This window comes from Trichosurus vulpecula, chromosome 5 (genome assembly GCF_011100635.1).
Source record: "Trichosurus vulpecula isolate mTriVul1 chromosome 5, mTriVul1.pri, whole genome shotgun sequence".
Taxonomy (NCBI): Eukaryota; Metazoa; Chordata; class Mammalia; order Diprotodontia; family Phalangeridae; genus Trichosurus; species Trichosurus vulpecula.
The window spans coordinates 66,121,757-66,143,673 of NC_050577.1; the positions used below are offsets into that span (position 1 = coordinate 66,121,757).

Sequence of the window (21,917 nt, forward strand, 5' to 3'; positions counted from 1 at the left end):
CTTAATAAATGTTAGCTGACTGATTTCATCCAAAGTTTCTCAATTGTAGCAAACATTTCTATGCGGTAAGTAAAGTGTAACCCATTAAATGGACGAAGAAACTTAGGCCCATGAAGGTTAAATGATTTTCCCAGGGTCATACAATGAGTTAGTGGCAGAAACAGGAGCAGGGCTAATTCTGAAACTTAATCTTTCTCCCTTAATTACCAACTCATCCTGGCCCTGGTTATAACCACTCTACAGCTCTATAACCAGTCTATCAGCTCTAGCTGATGTGGAGGCTCACATCCACTCCACAGCAGTCCCAAAGACCATGCTAAGTGGACCCACACTTCTAGGTTAATCCTAGGCAATCAGAACCTCCGATGATTCCTCCAGGGTCAATGGGGAATGGCTCCAGGCAGAGCAGAGCACACCGGAGCTAGGCTAAAACCCTGCATTCCAGCAGGTCTAAACTAGAATTTACTGTCATCCTGAGTCTGGGGAGTTGAGGAAGCATCCTGTGTTCCACCAGGGCTAAACTAGAACCCACTATTATCCTGGGTCTGAGGGGTTGAGGAGGCATTCTGCAGAAAATAAGATGTTACATCCCCTTGGCTCAGACTGTTTCAGTTGTTAAGAGACAATGACATATATCTGTGTCTTTTCCCAGCCAGACCACATAAAGTTAGGCTATAAACAGGAAAGTTATCACTTTGAGTTATCCATCTCAGTTTAATTATTGTTAGAAAAACGTTAAGTGCTCCTGTTGTGGGTAGTAGCTATTTTCTAAGTCATTCTGTTGGCACTCAATAAATGTTAAAGGATGAAGGAGAGAAATCATTTTAAAAGCAGTTCTTTAGAGTGTGCTGCCTTAGGGTTAATCAGTAGGGGACCAAAGCTACTTGGAATTAAGATCGTAGGTGCAGATGTGGTAGGGACCTTAAAAGCATCCAGTCCAGCGCCTTCATTTTACAAATGAGTTAACTGAGGCCTAGCAGGGCTAGTTGACTTGCCCAAGGTTACACAGATAGTTGTAAAGCTAGGATTTGCACCCAAATTTGACTCCATTTGACTCCAAATCCAGAGCTCTCCACTACACTACATTGCCTATTTTATACACTTGCAAGGCTTTTTCCAGGGGCTCCAGAAACATAACTTGAGAGGAGAGTGCTACAGAGGCTGTAAAGAAAAGTAGGAGTTTGGTTTCTGGAATCTGCATGGACTTTTTCCAGCTCTGACTGAGAGGTCCCCCTTCCCCCTCAGTCACTAACTAAACCTTATGTTCCTTCTATTAGGGGACCACCGGATTTGAAGCACAGATTGACAAGTGTTTGGAGCTGGCAGAATATTTATACAATCTTATAAAAAACAGAGAAGGCTATGAAATGGTGTTTGATGGGAAGGTATGGCAGTACTCTGATTTACCTAATCTTAACTTTGCTCCAAATGATAAATTGTTGGTGTCTTGGGTAAAACATGTGCAAGGAGCAATGCGTGAGGTGGGAGTTTTCCTGATCCAGAATGGTCACTTCAATGAGATGTGAGGTTACAAGAACTATTTATTATCTAGGGGTTATCTTGGACTCCACTCTCTCATTCCTTGTGTTCAATCAGCTGCTAAATTCTGTTTTTTTCTACACCCCCTTCCCTGCCCTGACACTGCTAGCACCCTGGTGCAAGCCTTCATCACCTCATTGCTGGACTATTCCAATAGACTGTTGGGCGGTCTCCCTACCTCAAATCTCTTCCCACTCTGGACGATACTCCACTCAGCTATCAAATGGCTCTTCTGAAAACACAGGCCTTGACCATGTTGCATACATGTCTTACTATATAAGTTCTCCAGTGGCTTCCTATTGCCTCAAGGATCAAATATAATGTCTTCTGTTTGGCTTTTAAAGTCCATCACAAACTAGCCCCCTTCCACCTTTCCAGTCTTCTTGTGCTTTACTACCCTCTTGATACTCTATATAGAAAGCATATTGAGCTGGGGAGAAATCAAAAGTTCATTTTGGATGGAACATAAAAAGTGAGTGAAAATTAAAACTTAAAAAGTAAGTTGGAGTCAGATTGTAAGGGATGTCAAATGGAGGGGTCTGTGTTTGTGTTTTATCCTGGGTCGTGAAATGGTTTTTGATCAGGGCAGTGACATGGCCATACCTGTGCTGTTGGCATATCATTTTGTAGGTATGTGGGGGATGGATTGGATAGGAGAGAGACTGGAGTCAAGGAGGCCAGTTAGGAGGCCATTACAATAATCCAAGTGACATATGATGAGGGTCTAGAATGGCAGCAGTACGAATAAAGAGAAAGATGCGGACATGAAGAGCGATGTGGAAGTGAATCTATAGGTCTTGTAAACTAATTAGATACAGAAGTGAGATAAGGAAAGTGCTTTCCTGTTTTCCAATGTGGTTTTTCCAGTTTCTATCCCTTCCCTACCCATTAATTCTGGAGTAATTTTTTCCCAGATAAGTGTGCCATATAGACATACAAGTCCATTACTCAACATAGGCATCTCACATCAATTCCCCATACTATATTTATAGGACAAAGTAGATCAAAGCCATAGAGACATACTACTGGGTTGATGTCTCCTGATTTTTTTAAAGACTGTATCTCTCTATCTCACCTAGACTGGAAGTGCAGGGGTTACTCATTGGCCCATTTCCACTAGTGATTGTCAGAAACTTTGACCTGCTCCATTTCAGACCTGGGTCAGTCTGTCCCTTCCTTAGGAAAACTAATACCCCCTCCCCATTTCTGATGGGCCTGTATATTGATGCCAAACTTTGTGCAGACACTTAATGAGCATAGTCCACTGATGCTCAGAATTCCTGAGTGCAGGAGATCCACCAACCTTAGCCTTCCTAGTAACTGGGGTTATAGATATGTGCTACCATACCTGGATCCCCCTATTAATTACAGACATCATACATATAGTATATCCTGTCATTCATTCATTAAATAAATTCACTGTTAATATACCAGCAATCAGTAGATGTCTCACAGAGCATAAATCAAGGAAAGCTAATTTAGCAGTCATTGGTACTAACCTACTTTAAATATTAATTATGAGGCAAAGTCTTGTTTGGTTTTTTCCATGTAGCCTCAGCACACAAACGTCTGCTTCTGGTATATCCCCCCAAGTTTACGGCACTTGGAAGACAATGAAGAAAGAATGAGTCGCCTCTCAAAGGTAAATGATCCACGAGTTCCTCTGATATGTGTATTGAGTTTTCTACGTATGTATGTATGTAATTATGTATGCATACACATGATAGACCATATTTAAGAGAAATGTGACATCTGTACATTGGTTTTCCAATTGAGCTATCACACGCTGTTTTGTAAGCATAGAGTGCTTGTTAATAGTCATTTGAGGAAACCTGAAAATGCTTATGCTCTCAGTACCTTCATTTACTTCCCTGTGCTTACAGGAGAATTTATGATGTCTTAAAAATAGCTAATTAAGTGATTACCCTTCCTCCATTGCCACAACCAGAGCAGTAAAAATGGCAGCAGGCACAGGGATGGAATGTTGAAGAGAAGCTGTAACACTCCGGCTCTGGACAGGCAGCAATGGAACAAAGCCTTAGTGCCTCTAACTGCAGTACTCAGAGCTAAGACCGTAAGAGAACTCAGCTGTGTGCAGTTCAAGGGAGTCCATTTGAGGAAGGCAACTGATAACAGGATAGTATCCAGAGGAAGGGGCCCAAGACGGTGAAGGGACTTGAGGTTGTGCCATGTGAGGATTCATTGAAAGGACTGCGGGCACTGAGCCCAGGGAAACAGAAGATTTGGAGAGATGGGATTTGGTGCTGTAACTGTTGTTCAGTTGGTTCAGTCATGTCTGACTCTCGGTGACCTCATCTGGGATTTTCTTGGCAGAGATACTGGCATGGTTTGCCATTTCCTTCTCCAGATCATTTTATAGATGAGGAAACTGATGCAAACAAGGTTAAGTGACTCGCCCTGGGTCACACAGCTAGTAAGTATCTGAGGCCAAATTTGAACTCATGAAGACGAGTCTTTCTGACTCTAGGCCTGGCACTCTCTCCACTGTGTCACCTAGCTGCCACATTGGAAGTCAATGAGGAGGTAAAATTCACATTGTGTACCCCTCCCACATGCTCCCCAACATTCTGATACAAGTAAAATCAGTGTAAATGAGCATTAAAAGCAGCCTTGAAAAGAAAAAGAAGTCCAGGAAAGTCATTAACCAGGGAAAGAAGGGTATAAAAGGAGAGGCTGTGTCTTGACAACAATGGTAGGATTTTAAGAATATACACAATAGAAATAAATAAACATGGTATGTATATATGTATATATACATGTATATTTGTACATTGTACACATGTATTTTTGTACATGTTTGTATAGGCATATGTGCAAAAGTGTGTATAGATATACTATGTATACATATATACACATGCACATGCACAGTACATATATTCATACACATACATATGCATATATTCACATATACATGCATAGGCACACATATATGCACATACATATGTATGTGAACTTGGGGTCTTTTTTAAGTACTTATGTGTGGGGGAGTAGGACTACATGATGCAGAAGATAGAGTCAACCTTAAAATCAAGAAGAGCGTCAAGTTCAAGTTCCGAGTCTAACATATATTGGTTGTACAAGTCACTTAACCTCTTAATGTCCAAGGTCCCCATGACAGGATTGCTTATCCTTTTTCATATCATGGATCCTCTTAGCATTTGATAGATTCTAAGAAATTTATAGATTTGTTCTTAGAATAATGTTGGAGTTTTTTGGGAGGCAATCAGGCTTAAGTGACTTGCCCAGAGTCACACAGCTAGTAAGTCCCTTCCTTAGGAAAACCAGTACCCCCGCCCCATTTCTGATGGGCTTGTATATTGATGCCAAACTTTCTGCAGACACCTAATGAGCATAGTCCACTGCTGCTCAGAATTACTGAGTGCAGGAGACCAAATTTGAACTCAGGTCCTCCTGACCCCGGCCTGCACTCTATCTACTCTGCCACCTAGCTGCCCCAAATAATGTTTTTAAATGTATATAATAAAATAGTTAAGATGACAAAGGGAACCTATTATATACTGACGGTTATAAAAAAAATTTTAATGAAGTAATGGCCCCCAAGTTAAGATCCCTTTCTCTAAGACTATTAGTTATGGAAAATCAGGGATCTTTATTGATAGAAAAGTGTCCTCACCAAAAGTTCCTCTCACCCAAGAAATCACAGGTCCTCACCTAAAAACAAACTGTGGGGAGCCACCTCCCTTCTGTCAGAGAACTAGCCCAGCCCCTACCAAGTTCATTGCCTGATTCATTAAGGAACATGGAACAAATTATTACTTTGCCTTCAATTTCTCTATGTAGCATGCAAAGCAAAAGCTGGACTGCAGAACCTCTCTCTAAGGGATTGTATGGGGAATGGGCCTTTTTAGAAACTCTGATAATGGCCAGCACCTATCTAGTGACCTATGGTGAATCAAACACACTATTGGAGCAGAAACTGCTATGAGGTTGCACCTTATGTGCCCTTTTCTGAGGGGATGCTGGTCAAGGGCAGGAAATGTGAGGTTGTAGCTGGGAGAAAGTAGGAGAATGAAGAAAAATTTAAGAATTTAACTTTGAGAGAAATATTTTCTTTTCTTTATGAATAATCAGAGATTTTATCCCCAAAATAGTCTTAGAAATGTAAAGTTGTATATGGTCTTTTTTATCATTTCTAAAATTAATATAAGTTTCATCTTCTGCTGAAGATTGTGGAAAAAAGAGGGTTGTTTTGAATTATCAATTGGAAATTTATTTTAGCTTGGATGAATAATCTGCTTTTTGGTCCCACCTACAGGGACAATGACAAGAAAGCCTTGAGGGACCCAGAAGCCTGTTCAAGTTCAAGGTTAAAAGTTCCTCTGATCTGGCCCCTCACCAAACTTGAACAGATTTCTGGGCTTCTCTGTGTTTCTATGGCAAGACTAAAAGTCAAATTACAGTCAGAAAAGAGAAGGTAAGTCATCAAAAATGAATCAAGACTCCTACATTCGAGGAAGTAGTTGCTTGAGAAGAAAGGAGAATATTGATTATATAAGAAGAAAATCTATGATTTTCCTGACAGTATCAAGAATGATGTTTTCTTATTTAAATTATAAAATTGCTTTTATTAGTAACTAACTTTACTTATTTTAACAAGAATGCTAGAATCAGATGAGTTCATTCTTTTTTCTTTTCCTAAATGAAACTGCCGACTAAGGGAAGAATCAATTCAACTGAACAAATGTTTATTAAGGACTTCCTACCTTCAAGGCACAATGTTAGGTCCCAGAATTCCAATGCCAAAAACACAACAATACCCACCCTCAGGAAACTTTCATTCTCCTGGAAAGATAAAGCTTGTACAGAGATAAATATAATACAAGGTAGAATGTGAAGGGGACTAGGGAGAGATTAGACAAGGCAGTGTGGTAATAACTAAGTCAGAAGAAAATACTAAAAACGAGAGACCACTGAAGGGAGAGTCAGCATCTGAGCCGATCCTTGAAGGAAGTTGAAGATTATGAAATTTATCAAATGGTTAATTTGAAAAATACTTTAAAGTCTGCAAAGCACTTTCCATACATCATTTGATTTGAGGCTTAGAACAACCCAGGGTGGGTCGATAAATATTAAAAATAAATATTATTGATCTCTTATTACAAGTGACTGTATAAAGTGATGGATAGAATGCTAGGCTAGGAGTCAAGATGACCAGAATTCAAATCCTGCCTTTCTTCATCCTAGTGGTGTAACCCTGGGCAAGTCACTTAACCTCTATTTTCCTCAGGAAATTCCATAGGACTTATTTTCTATCTTGGGATGAATTGGGTTAGATCTGTAATTGGTATAGGGAGTTCTCTTATCAGAAATTACAAACACTGATTACAAATTGTGAACAAATCCTTCCCATATTCAAATTTATACACAAGGAAATTGAAACTCATTGATTCATCTACACTTATATAGCCAATGATTGTTAGAGGTTGAATTTGAACTCAGGCTTTCCTCTCTAAAATCAGAAATGTAGGTTTTAGCATATTATATAACATATAATAGAAATGGAAGTCTTTCCCTGGGAATCAAGGTTAGCTTACCATTAAATCTTTAATATGCTTTTAATGATCTGAATATTGGAAGAGGATGATGAGAAACCCATAACAAATTCTCTCCTCTACCCCTCTGTTTTCATTACCGAATCTGTCTGTCTAGATAATTGCTTTAGCTTTCTGGTCCCTAAGAAATGGAAATGTAACCACATATGTATTTTAAGTTTAACCTGTCTCCGTTTATATCTAAAATGAATGAGAAAAACATGTTTGAGAAAACAGTTTTGTTCCATGAAAAGCCCTTCAAAAATAATCTATCCAGAGAAGGGCTGAAGGGAAACAGGTCAGATCCAAGGAATAAAAAAGGTCCATAGAACTGATGGGGGGTAGTGTACATAACTATAAATGTGCCTTAAAGAGGGGCCAAAACAGGATGAGGGCAGTCTCCACTTTCCCCAACTTTTAGATAGGGCCAGGGCCCAAGACCAAATCAGTCCCACTGAGGCAAAGTTGATTACCAGCCAGAGGAAGTATCTTTAGTTGATAATAAGGAATTATGGGGATCAGATCCTGATATGTTAATTAGGTAATCTGTTAACTTAAAGTTGGCAGAAAAGTCTCCTAATAATAAAGGGAGTGGGCCATTATGAATGCTAGGCCGGGTGTCCCATGGTAGGTGGGTCAAAAGTCACTATACCCAGCCTATGTATGGAAGTAAGAAGACAGACCTCTGGACAGCAGAAGCAGGTTTCCAGACATAGATAGCCTTATCCTTACAAATAATTTCTTTCAAATTTATTGATTTTTAACATTCTTTGTTTTAATTTTGAATTTCAAATTCTCTCTCTCTCTTCAATCCCTACACCACTCATTGAGAAGGCAAACAATATGATATCAATTACATATGTAAAATCCTACAAAACTTATTTCCATATTAGGCATGTCACCAAAAAAAGGCAAGAAAAAGAAAGGGAAAAAATTATACTTCAATTTGCACCCAGAGTTCATCAATTCTCTCTCTTTGGAGAAGGACAGAATTTTTTATCATGAGTCTTTTGGAATTATTTTGGGTCGCTGTATTGATCAGAGTAGCTAAGTTGTTCACGGTTGATCATCATTATAATATGGCTGTTACTGTGTACAATGATCTCCTGCTTCTGTTCATTGCACTCTGCATTAATTCACATATGTCTTTCCAGGTTTTTCTGAAACCATGCTGCTCATCATTTCTAATAGCATTGTGATGTCTGGAATTCCCCTGGCTAGGAAACTCTGTAGCTTCCCAAGGGCCAGTATCCCTGTGCTGGGATATTCTTGGCTTCCCCACACAGAGGAGTTAATTTTATACCAAAGAAAGAGGCCAGGTGCTCCAGATTGATTATAGATAGTAGTTTAATCAATAGAATTACTTACAGTAATTACACCAGTCTGGGGAGGCTGCCAGATGAAACAGTCTCAATAATGGATCACCCCCCACACACACCCCAAGACCCCAGGAAAGCCCAGTGATAATTATAGAAATCAGACAAAGGGAAGAGGAGCTATAGAGTGCTTCACTGCAGATTGGTGGATATTCGGGGGTTTCTGCTTAGTAATGAGTTCATTTCCAAGCTTGGGCATTAAGCCAGGGCTGTTGTTTAAATGCCCAAACATAGGGTTATGTACTAGTCATGTACTGGTCATGAATTGGTCACTTTGTCCATGTTGTAGCTTTCACTAATCACTTTAAGTTATGGTCACAGTATCTAAGTTATGGTTTTCACCAGTCACAGTGTTTAAGTTACAGCTTTCACTTCTTATTGTGTTTTATGGCTTTTCCCCAATAGAAACTCCACAGCACGATTTACCATCATTTGTTCAGCCATTCCCCAACTGGCGGACATCCCCTCAATTTCCGATTCTTTGCCACCACAAGAGCTGCTGTAAATATTTTGTGTACATATAAGTCCTTTTCACTTTTCTTTGGTTTCTTTGGGATACAGACCTATTGCTAAGTCGAAGGGTAGGCACAGTTTTATAGCCCTTTGGGCATAGTTCCAAACTGCTCTCCAGAATGGTTGGGCCCATTTACAATTTCACCAACAGTCCACTAGTGTCTCCATTTTTCCACATCCCATCCAACATTTATCATTTTCCTTTTCTGTCATCTCAGCCAATCTAATAGGTATAAGGTGACCTCAGAGTTGTTTTAATTTGCATTTCATGGATCAGTAGTGATTTAGAGCATTTTTCTGTGACTATTGATAGGTTCTATTTCTTTTTCTGAAAATACCCTGTTCATATCCTTTGACCATTTATCAATTGGAGAATGGCTCTTATTTTTATAAATTTGACTCGGTTCCATATATATATGATACACATATAAGAAATGAGGCCTTTATCAGAGAAACTTGCTGTAAACATTTCTGATAGTACTTCATTGTCTATGGTATCTTTTAGCAAAATGAAGTTTTCCTTATTATCTCTTTTAATTAGGTTTGTTTTTGTTTTTGCTTTGTCTGAGATCATGACGCTACCCTGATTTTTTTTTTACTTCAGCTGAAACATAATAGATTCTGCTCTAGCCCCTTATTTTAACTCTGTGTATGTCTTTCTGTTTCAAGTGTGCTTCTTGTAAACAACATATTGTTGGATTCTAGTTTCTAATCCATTCTGCTATCTGCTTCCATTTTATGGGTGAGTTCACCCCATTCATATTCACAGTTATGATTACTAACTGTGTATTTCCCTCCATCCTATTTTCTTCTGTTTATCCTCCTCTCTCTTTTTATCCTGTCCCTCCTCAAACATCTGTTTTGCTTTTGACTACTGCCTCCCTTAACCCCCTCTCCTTTTTATCACCCCCATCTTTCTCTTATCTCCTTGCCCTCTTAATTCTCTGTTTGGGTAAGATAGACTTCTGTCAGCTAGGTGGCACAGGGGATAGAATGCTGGATATGGAGTCAGGAAGACACATCTTCCTGAGTGTAATCTGGCCTGAGACACCTACTAACCGTATGACCTTAGCCAAGTCACTTAACCCTATTTGCTTCAGTTTCCTCATCTGTAAAATTATCTGCAGAAAGAATGGCCAATATCTTGGCCGAAAAAAAAACCACAAATGGGGTCATGAAGAATTAGACACAACTAAAAAACAACTGAACAACATTAAGATTTCTATACCCAATTGAGTGTGTATGTGTGTGTATATGTGTGTATGTATATGTGTGTATATATATGTACACATACATATACATATATATATATATACATAGGTACATAATTCCCTCTTTGGACTAATTCAGGGGAGAATGAGGTTGAAGTAGTGCCTACCAGCATCCCCATTTTCCCCTCCACTGTTAAAGCTTTTTATTAAGCACCTCTTTTCTGTGAAATAATTTTCCCCATTCTTCCTCTCCCTTCCCCCTTCTCCTAGTGCATTCTTCTTTCTCACTCATCCCTTTTTTAGATCATCCTAATGTAATCAATTCATTTCCGCGCCCTTTGTCTATATAGTGTCCTTCTAACGACCCTAATAATGATAAAGTTCTTAGGAGTTGTATGTATCACCTTCCCATAAAGGAATGTAAACAGTTTAACCTTATATTACATATACACAATTATCCCCTTCTTCTGCTCATTTCACTCTGCATTAATTTTCTTAATAATATATATATATAAATATAACTTTCTCTTTTATGTTTATCTTTTTATGCTTCTCTTGCATCTTATATTTGCATGTCAAATTTTCTACTTAGCTCTAATCTTTTCATTAGAAATGCTCAGAAGTTCTCTATTTCATTAAATATCCACTTTTCTCCCTTGAAGGATTATTTTCAGTTTTGCTGGGTAGGTTATTCTGGGTAGGTTATTTGTAATCCTAGCTGCCTTGCTTTCCAGAATATCATATTCCAAGTCCTTCACTCCTTTAATGTGAAAGTCACACATTTTTGTGTGATCCTGACTGTGACTCCACAATATTTGAATGGTTTCTTCCTGGCTATTTGCAATTTTTTCTTAAGCTGGGAGCTCTATAATATTCCTGAGAGTTCTTATTTTGGGACCTTTTTCAGGACATGATCAGTGGCTTTCAATGTCAATTCTACCCTCTTGATCTAAAATAACAGGGCAGTTTTCCTTTATAGTTCCTTGAAATAGGATATCTAGGCTCTCTTTTTTGATCATGGCATTCTGATAATCTGATAATTCTTAAATGATCTCTCCTTGATCTATTTTCTAGGTCAGTTGTTCGTCTGATGAGAAATTTCACATTTTCTTCTATTTTTTCATTCTTTTGACTTTGTTTTATTGTTTCTTGATGTCTAATATAGTCATTAGCTTCCACTTATCCAGTTCTAATTTTTAAGGAATTATTTTCTTCAGTGAACTTTTGTACATCTTTTTCCACTTGGCCTATTTTGCTTTTTAAGGAGTTCTTTCCTTCTGTGAATTTTTGTCCCTTTTTTATCATTTGACCAAGTCTGTTTTTTAAGATATTATTTTCTTTAGTATTTTTGTGCCTCTTTTACCAACTATTGATTCTCTTTTCATAATTTTCTTGCATCACTCTCATTTCTTTTTGCCAATTTTTCCTCTACCATTCTTATCTCTTTCTTTAATTCTTTCAGGAATTCTTGTTGGGTTTGTGTCCAATTTGCAGGAGTGGGGCGGGGGTGGAGTTTCTTTGAGGCTTTGCTCATAGCTGTTTTTATATCACTGTCTTCCAAGTTTGGGTCTTCCCTGTCACCGTACCAGCATTTTTATGGACAGGGTCTTTTTTCTATTGTTTGCTCATTTTTTTCAGTCTATTTCTTGACTTTGAACTTTATGCTAAAGTTAGGCTTTGCTCACCTGGGCAAAGGGAAGCACTGTCCCAAGCTTTAGGCTTTTTCGGGCTACTGTTTTCAGAGCTTTCTGGGGGCTCTGCAAGTTTTTGGTGCTTCCAAGGTAGTGTTATCCTAGGAGAGGCATGGTCCCTATTCTCTAGGTCTGCCCTCTAATCTTTACCCAGGAAGGGTCCCTGCTCACCTACAAGCACTAGCACTCCTCTCTACTCTATAACCAGGGCCCCTGCTCCCTTGTGACCAACCACAAAGGGTCCTCTGCACCCTGCAACTGAGACCCAGAACTGCGTATGAGTAATGGAGATGCCACGCAACATCTGGTCCTTCACCCAGTGCCAGCTCAGCATCCCCTATAATTTCTTTCTGGCCAGTTGTCCGACCCCATCACCATCTTTGGGCAATATGAGTTCCTAAAGCCTCTCCTTCTGCTGCTGCTATTGCAGCCACCCCCAAGGCCTGGTGCTGCTGCCCCTGCCATATGTGCTCCAGGCTGGCCCCCACCACAGTGGCACAGGCCTCTCCTTCCAACTTCCTAAGTCATCTTGGCCTGGAAAAATGTCTCATCCTGACCTACTGTTGGCCACGCCACCCCAGAATTCAATTATTTGAGATGTTGTTTTAAAGTTGTTTGGAGAGGAATGTTCAGGGAGTTCATCTAGATGGCTGCCTCTACTCTGCCATTCTTCATGAATACTATTAAGATGAGAATCTGTCCTTGTTAGGAAATAAGATTGTGATCACATAAGGGGCTCACTCTGATAGACACTGAAGCAGAAAGGGGGCTTGTGATAGGTTACTGATTACTACAATACAGATAGACCCAGGTGGAGTAGGGACAGATGAGTGGTAACAGAGGGCTCTATTCAGAAACACCGTTATTCAGTCTTGAAGGGCACTTCCTCTGGAATCAGAAGACAGATATGTTGATAGCAGTGTCTCTGGTTCCTTTTGTCTTCATTACACTCAGTCATTATCTCCAACTCTTCTATGGCCTTAATACAATCCATTATGGCTTGAAGAGCTTACAAATGGGTAGGAATGGATGTAAAATAGAGTATAGGCAACATCAGATATGTACTTTTAGGAAGGATGTACTATAGTAAATGCTTTTTAAATATTGTGTAATAGAGGAGGAAGGGGAAATTTGATTAATGAATGTGACCTTTAAAGTTCAAGATTAGTTTTCTGCATCTTCTTTTATTATTGTTGTTATTAAAATGAGTAGCTAACATTTATAGCTCTTTAAGAGAAGTGAATGATATAGTGGATACAGGGGCCAACCTTGACATAAGAAAAAAAAGGCTCAAATCCTGCTTTTGACATATACCCAGGCTGGCTATGTAACTATGGGCAAGACATTTCACCTCAGTGCCCCAAGCAACTCTCTAAGCCTGTAAGTGAGAGAGGAGTTGTCTGTCTTTATATGAGCATTGGTAGGAGTTTCTCTGTAGGGAGTTTTCAATGAGCATGAAGCGACAGATGGAGAGAGACAGACAGAGACAGACAGAGAGAGACAGAGACAAAGACACAGACACAGGCAGACAGAGACAGAGAGAGAGACACAGAGAGAGAGAGAGAGTGTGTGTAAAATTGTTTTCAAGCTTTATCATGCTGCCTCTCATAGCTAGCTATAGGTGTGTTAATGTCTTGTGATTTATTAATACACAGCTTTCTCCCCTGCCTAATTCTTGCTACTTTAACATAAGCCCTCTTTGGAGAAAGCAAATGTTTACTCAAGCAGGGGAAGTGTTCACTGGCCCTTATTTTAACAAGCATGAGAAAGCTAATGGACCAGCAGTAAAGAATGATCCCCTAACACCCTTCATCTCCACTTCCCAGCCCCAGTAGGGCTCTTGTTGATTAGATCTCCTCTGAACACTCAGTTTGAAGGAGAGGGAAGCCCTTTCCCAGTGGTTTTCTTTATTCTGCTGATCCAGGAATAGGGCAAGATCTCCAGAAGGAAATAAGAACTCAGTGCATTCATCCAAGTCATCGGGATTTTATTCTCCCTTTGCACTCATTGTTAGTGTTTAATCAGTTGCCACTGATGTTCTGTTTATTTGGCACTGTGTCTTTTACAGCATCTTCTAGAAGTAACATATCTATTTAGACAGCTGTGGATTTGTTAGGTTCAAAGGCAGGTGGACTTTGATACTGTTTATTCCAAAGTCTGTCTGGCATGTGGACTGATAACAGATTAATGTTTTGACCTTTGATTTTCACTAATCTAAGAGAACAGAGGTGATCACATTTCACAGAATTCTGCTATTTAGATGCTGTTTGCTTGGGTTACCATTAAGTTGGGACTTAATGTCAAGTCCATTGTGATCAGTATCTTACATGTTTTGAATAGCCACAAAGGTCTAGATGCTGTTACAAGGACCCCATATAAATTTATCCCTCCATTTGGAGACATTAAATCTAACAAACAGCTAAAACTCAGAAACAATTAGGCATCTCTCCTTGTGACTTAAGTTTCTTCATATTCATATAGTTCCCAAACTAGTCTCAGAAACTGGAGTTCCTTTTGTGATTTGAGATTTCTGGTCCCGGTTGTGCTTACTAGTCTTACTAGTCTTTAGCCTCAGACTTGCATCCTCCACTTCCACTTTTCAGGTAATTCTATCCAGCAGCACTGTATTTTCTGTCGGGACTTAGCTTTTCCAGGTCTATGACTGCTTCTGTTGAGGTTCACTCCTTGCACTGAATCTAGTACTCCAAATAGATAGATCCCAGTTTCAAACTTCAGTTCAGATTCAACTTTCATCCCAGTGCGAAGAGCCCATCCTGTGCTTGCTCACCAGTAGGGGACAATGTTGAGCACGTGTATAGATCCATACAGAATTTTAGTGTTTTCCAAGAAGGAAGGGACCTTAGAAATCTCACGGTCCAGCCCATTAATTTTACAGAGGTTACAGAGTGGTTAATGGCCTTGTCCAAGGTCAGTTACAAAGTAAGTAGAAGAGTCAGGATTTGGACCCAGGTTTTCTGATGCCAAATCCAAAGCTCGATCCCATCACATCTTATAAGTAATCTAGTCCAACTCTCTCTTTTAATAGATAAGGAAACCAGATTTGCCCAAGAATACTCAGTGCATTTGTTCAATATGGTTCTATAACCTAAACTAAAGATTTCATACGTGTTAGACATTTTAAAGAGAGAAACTACAGGGCAGCTATTAACAGATAATTACGGAAAGGGATAAGGATTCAGAAATCACATGATTATAGAGATTATCGCTTTGATTTTTTATTTCCATTAATAGAAACTAAGTATCTAGGAGAGAAAAACAAGCACAATTTCCATTTCTGAAAGGCAAAATAAATTGTTAGGTTTGTGCATAAAATAAACCTGAAGTCCCTAGGATGACTAACAATCTTGTACTATCATTCATAACAGTATCAGATGTTTTTTCTTGTTTATCAGTAAAACACAAATTATCTCACAGAAATTATACATGGGAAGATTCAATTTTAGAACCACTGAAAGATATATTGATAGTGGGAATATTTACAAACACACCATCCAAGAAGCCTCCTAAAATGCAGTTCATTCTCTTTCTCTCCCTCTCTCTCTCTCTTTCTTTCTCTCCCTCCATCTCTTATTCTCTCTCTCTCTTCTCTGTCTCTTCTCTTCCTCTCTTCCTCTCTCACTGTCTCTTGCTGTCTGTCTCTGTCTCTGTCACACATGCACACACACGCACATTCATACACACAGATACAAATGTCCCATTTTCCCTGAGATGCCTTTCCCTTCCATTTTGCAATTAGCAAAGCTGACTTTTTATACTACTTTATGCTTTTGTTATAAAACTTTTATATCCTCTATCTTTATGAGCTTCCTCAGAACCAGGTGAAATATAGAGTGCAAGTATTATGATGGTCATTGTGCAGCTGAGGAAACTGGGTCCCAAGAAGTCAAATTACTTACCTAAAGTTCAGGTATTCTGACATCAAGTCTAGTACTCTTTCCACTACACCTTACTACCTCTTCTGATTCAAGGGCAGGAATCTTCCTTGAAACTTTTGTATAGAAAGCTATTTTTATTGTGCTCATTCTGCACAGTCTTGATGTGTCTAGTAAGTCCCCACTGTGTGCTCTTTGTTGTGTTAGGCTATGAGGATGCAGAAATGAAAAAGATAGCCCTTACCTTAAGGAGCTTAAAACTCTAATTAAGGAGATAAAATGCACATATACAAAATGACTAAAGAACAGTGTATAACCAAGAGTTCTAGGTAAAGACTACAAATACAGTTCTTTAAAGTAGCTAATGTTGTCATGTAGAACCTTATGAAGGATGTAAGACTTGAGTAGAGCCTTGAATAGTAGACTGAGGAATTGGGATTTGATTCAATAGGCTATGGGCAGCTGGGTAATACAATGGATAGAGCACTGGGCTTGGAGTCAGGAAGACTCATCTTCCTGAGTTCAAATCCGACCTCAGACACTTACCAGCTGTGTGACCCTGAGCAAGTCACTTAACCCTGTTTGCCTCAATCTTCTCATCTGTAAAATGACCTGGAGAAGGAAATGGTGAATCACTCTAGTATCATTGCCAAGAAAACCCTATGTGGGGTCATAAAAAGTCGGACACAACTGAAAAAGGACTCAATGATAACAACTTCGTAGGCTCAGACATACACTTAGCCATTAGACCAGAATTCATTTTGCAAAACCAAATATGTTCTATACTTCTGTTAGATTTATATCTGATGTGCTACTCTGTCCACCTCCTCACATTCCCGCTCTCAGCTGGACAGTGTAAATACTTATTCCAAATTGTCTCCACTTCAACAGAAAACTATGATTTTTGGAAACTGAAACATTACATGAAAAAAGATTTAAAATGGAATGTGATGGAGTTGGGGCACAGAAAACTTAAAATGCTCTTAAAACAAATGGAAGTTAGTACTGGTCTGTTTGTCTTCTGACTTTCCTATTTAGCTTTCCAAATCTTGTCTTTTAATGTATTTGTATTTATTGGATTTGAATAGATATTAGACATTCTACCCTCTAACACGATTATAAATTATTTACCCCCTCCCCTAAGTAACTACTAGTATCCTCTAAAAAAACAAAGCCAATAAGGTAATGCTTCAATGTTCTAACAATCTGTGGTCTTGGGTACTTCTTCCAGTGATGAAGATCATAATCTATCCGTTCCCTTCATCCTATGCAACTATTGTCCAAATATCCCATGGGGACCCATATCAGGGATTCATCTTAGGATCTCTTGGTTACCAATGGACAACTTGGACTGTCAAATGGATTGTTTGTTTTGTTTTATCATTGGTGTGGAGTGACCCCAGGTCAGAAAACTCCTTCCAATATAAATCAGCAGCTATAAATGTCTATAAATATCACATTTTAGAAAGTTACCTAGGAGCGTTGAGATGATAAGTGACTTGCTCAAAATTACTCAGATAGTGTGTATCAGAGATAGGACTTGAACCCTGACATCAAGACTAGCTCTCTATCTCTCATCATCTCTATCGTTCATGCTATCTCTCATCAGTTATCCATCTCAAGAAGGTAAAAAACACTATTATACCTAACTTGTCAGTGTGAGACCTCACAAAAGTCCCATCATGTGTTTCCCATAATGGCACTGGTGATCACGGAATCAAATATAATAGTAGAGTTGAAAGAGACTTTAGAGATAATCTATTTCAATCCCTTCCTCTTATATATGAAGAAACTAAGTCTTGGATAAGAACACGTGGCTAGTAATTGGCAGAGCAAGGGCTCAAATGCAAAAATCTTTGCTCTAATGCCCCCATCACTATACCATGGTACCCTTGAGGTCTTAATCACATTGCACTGGTAAACTAGTAACTTCATCTAATCTCAAGAAAACTAATAATTTACTTCTTAAAAGGAAAACAAATATGATATTGAACTTTTTAAAAAGAAACCTAGTTTCAAAAATAAAAAACCATGGGTTTTTTTTATATTTGTCTAAGGAGAAAAACACAATCATTTTGTCTCTTCCACAGGTTGCCCCCGTGATTAAAGCCAGAATGATGGAGTATGGAACCACAATGGTCAGCTACCAACCCTTGGGAGATAAAGTCAATTTCTTTCGCATGGTCATCTCAAATCCAGCGGCAACTCATCAAGACATTGATTTCCTGATTGAGGAAATAGAACGCCTTGGACAGGATTTATAATCATCCAGCCAACCAAGCTATCCCAGCTCTCTAGCTAGACAATTAAGTTGTCACAAACTGTGTGAATGTATTTGTAGTTTGTTCCAAAGTGAATCTATTTCTATATTGTGGTGTCAACGTAGAGTACAGTTTAAAAAAAACAGGAAACATTGCTCCTTTTAAAAGTCCTTCCTTAAGTTTGAGGATGAATACCTCTTTCATAATCAGCAGTAAAATTAATAAGGAAAAGCTTAAAACTGTTAAAAATGGTTCCCCCAATTCCAGCAAAGTGAGCAAAGTTAGTATGTATTTTCATTTCAGAGTAGTAGAGTTGAATGGTGCCAATTTGCTCCTAAGAGTCACAAAAATGTTCTTGGGGTGCAGTAGGAAAAAAAGACAAAGTAAATATAAAATGTATGTTGAAAATAAAAACTCTTGCCTTTTTCATAGTATTAGAAAAGAATTTCTAATTTACCTATAGCAACATTACAAATGTATTTAAATACATATAATTTTACAAAAGGAAATATATATATATAAAGAAGATCCTATTTTGTAAAGTATAGATTTTTATTTTATATGGGTTATAAAAACTTCTGGGGCAGAAATGAAAAACTAAATAGATTTTTTTTCTTCCAATGGAGGCACATGAGATACTTAGTAATGCTTATTTTGAAACATAGACCCACAAATTCTTAAAATGTGGAACAACTTATTTCTACATGTCTCACAGCTTGTCGCATCTCTAAGATTTAGTATTTCAAAACCTCCCAAGAGCATTGGAGCTCTTAAGAAAAGCTAGATCATATCAATTACAGGACAACAATAGGGTACTCTTCCTAATTAAGTTTTCCACTGGTCTTCCCTCAGCTGACCCACTTAGTACACAGTATTCACCAACCCTTAGTCTAAGATTCTGTTAGGGTGATTTTCTTTCTTCTGCCTTCCAGTGCTTTTCTCCCCTCTGAACAGTTGATGCTCATTCTCAAAGCATCTTCCCAAACAACATTGAATAATTAGGTCATTCAGATTAGGGAAATGGAAAACAAAATCTAATAGGAACTGAGCAGAAGTGATTGAAGCATGCTCCTAGGATGTGATAAGCCAAAAAAATTAAACTCCCACTTGGCAACAAAATAGATCTATGTTAAAAAACCAACTAAAAGATCTTTTGAAATGTTATATTACCTCCATTAGGTGATTATCCCCACTTATCTTTAATGATAAGTTCACTAGTATCTGGCAAGAGCAATTGAAATAACATGGATGATTCTTTTCCTCCCATACAAGCTCAAACTTTCTTAAATTCCCATAGGGAGACATCATCTTGAGCAGATCTTTGATGCATTTACTGTCTCCCCAAGAATACAGAACAATGACCAAAGTACTTGGAGTAGCAGGTCCCTCAAGTTAGAATAGAATTGACTCTTCTAGGTCTCTCCCAGCAGCCTCTTGTACTGGGGGTATTAAAGTAAGTGGACATACTTACTTGTCCTTGTGAAACAACAAGTGAGCACAGAGATAGTTTCCTGAGTTCATTTTGAAGACCCTGGTTACTTATTTATAAGCCATCCACTAGGCTCTCCTTCCCTCCAACCATATTTAGAAATTATTGAGGGTCATAGAATCTCTATGAACAGTAAAACTATAGGTGTGGAAAGGAAGGAAGAATATTCATGAATACATACCCTAATACAACTTTTGATCAAAATAAATCAGAAAAAGGAGATCCTCTGCCTGACAATAGCAGCTATATACCTGCCTATTTGGGTGAAATAGCAAACTCTTGCATCCTTTCTTCTATGTTTCATGCAAAAATTTGCTTTAATTATGTATTTTTAAAATGTACGCTTAGGCATACATGGCTTTTGGATCCAGCTCTCCTTTTCCCCATCAATGTATTCACTGGAGACATTAGAAGATAACTTTATATATGCCTTTGTTTTTATTCTCCAAAGGAACAAGGATGTCACTCGGGTATTTGTTCTGCAGCCAGGCTTCCTGCTCCTTTCTATGAATTGACCTTCAAGATTCAGCATGTGGTTATGTGTTATGAGCTTTTGTGAAGTGGACCAGCAATTAACTCTGATTTTATTAGACCATAGCTCTAACAAGCCTGTCCTTATTGGAGACAGTGAAGTTCAACATCCTGATCTCTTCCCTTTGTAGCCTGGGATGCCCATCCCTTCCGGTGCCACCTATTAACTCAAAGAGGATACCACTTTCTGTGCCAATAAGCTAATGATATTCAAAAATTCAAATCCTTGTATCCGAACATGAAATTATAGCCTAGTTTTTAACCGAGAGGGTCCCTGCCCACCCAACCCCAAGGAGTTTTTCTACATTTAAGAATATCTTCACTTAAAACTATGCAGCTAAGTCCCCATCTATTTATGACCTAATGAATAAGGGCAAGATCAAAAACCCAAGTAGATCCAGAGACTTTCAATTAAAATACTTTAAAGTTTATCTACATTCCCCTGGTAAAGGGAAAACAAGAGTCTCTGAGAGTTAGCCCAGGTTCCCTTGGAAAGTTTTGGTTTTAGCTTTAACTAGAATCAACATGGCCATTTTTGTTTCTGAAGCAATATTGTGTTTCTTTCTTTCTTTAAAAATACTTGAAAAAAAGTGCGGTGCGTTTTTATTTTATCTGAAATGTAGAAACGGTACTGACTTTGTGTAGTGTCACAAGGATGTGAAGAAAGCAAGAAAAAGAAACAAATTGTGTCTGTAATTGTGTTGCCTTTTATTCTATTGATAGTCCTGTCTTGTCACCTCAGATTGAGGATGTGCACTTTAGATTTAAACTGTACAGTGTTGCAAATCAACATGTGTTGCTGTATAAGCTTGTATAATATATTATGGATATGTCACTTTCTGTGTGGTAGCTGTATTGAATCTTGATATTGTAAGAACTACATCCACATTTGTCCCTGTATTATCTCTTTGCTCAGTTGTCTGCCCTTCATATCAGCTCTAATGCAGAATATGCCCTTGCTGCTAACCCCCTTCCTGGGAGATCCACTATGACAAGAGTGGGGTGTTTTAATGAAAATCAAGGTAAGAGTCCCACTTTGTCTAGGAGGATAGGAAAAAACACCACTAGAGCAGTGAATCAACCTGCTGAAGTCATTGATATTCCATCTATGGGGCAAATAGAATACATTCTATTCCTTAGACTAAGAGCAAAGGGCATGGGTGAAGACATAGTACATGGAGAAGGAAGAGGGGGATAAATAACTTGGTTTCATCTTGCACGTGCACTTCTGTTTTTCAATGCTACGTACAAACACTGTATATTTCTAAGTTATGTGTGCCACAACACAGGACACATCAGGTCTTTCAGGAGGTCATGGGTATTTTCCCTCACTATTTCATTTCCTGCAGCCAGAAAAAGACTTATATGTCAACCTGTTCTTCTGACCAAATAGAAACTTGTGTTCGATCAAAGTATTTTATCTGTGTTGTCTCTTGAAACCCAAATAAAAGCAGAAAACGTGGTTACACACCAACGGCTACGATGGTTTTTTCTTTTCCTTTCTGACCTTGCTGATTTTGGCGAGCTGTCAATCATCATTAATTATATGCCATATTTTCTCATGAACACCTCAGCATCTCATACAAGAGGTATGTTTCTTTCCTACCTGTTGTTTTTTTTTAATTGTCACTTTGTTTTGTTTTGTTTTCCAGAGCTCAAAGCCCTGAAGAGTCCATTGAGATATCCAGCATCTGATTGAATCACAGAACCAGAGAACCTCGGAGGTGAAAGAGATCTCAGAGGTGCTCCAGGGACTGAACAATAATCTTCTCTATGATATATCTAACAAGTCGTCATCCAGCCCCTGTTTGAAGACTTCAAATAAAACAGAACCTACTTA

At 38.6% G+C, this 21,917-nt stretch overlaps 1 protein-coding gene across 1 annotated transcript in view; it reads left to right on the top strand.

Moving 5' to 3' along the window:
• Positions 1-21,555, top strand: part of GAD2 (glutamate decarboxylase 2) — an 87,688-nt gene extending 66,133 nt beyond the window's left edge. The window contains exons 14-16 of the mRNA XM_036761719.1: positions 1,278-1,385; positions 3,092-3,181; positions 17,887-21,555. Of these exons, the coding sequence (XP_036617614.1) occupies positions 1,278-1,385; positions 3,092-3,181; positions 17,887-18,060 (372 nt within the window). The 3' untranslated portion in view covers positions 18,061-21,555. The remainder of the gene's footprint in view (positions 1-1,277; positions 1,386-3,091; positions 3,182-17,886) is intronic.
• The last annotated feature ends 362 nt before the right edge of the window (positions 21,556-21,917 follow it).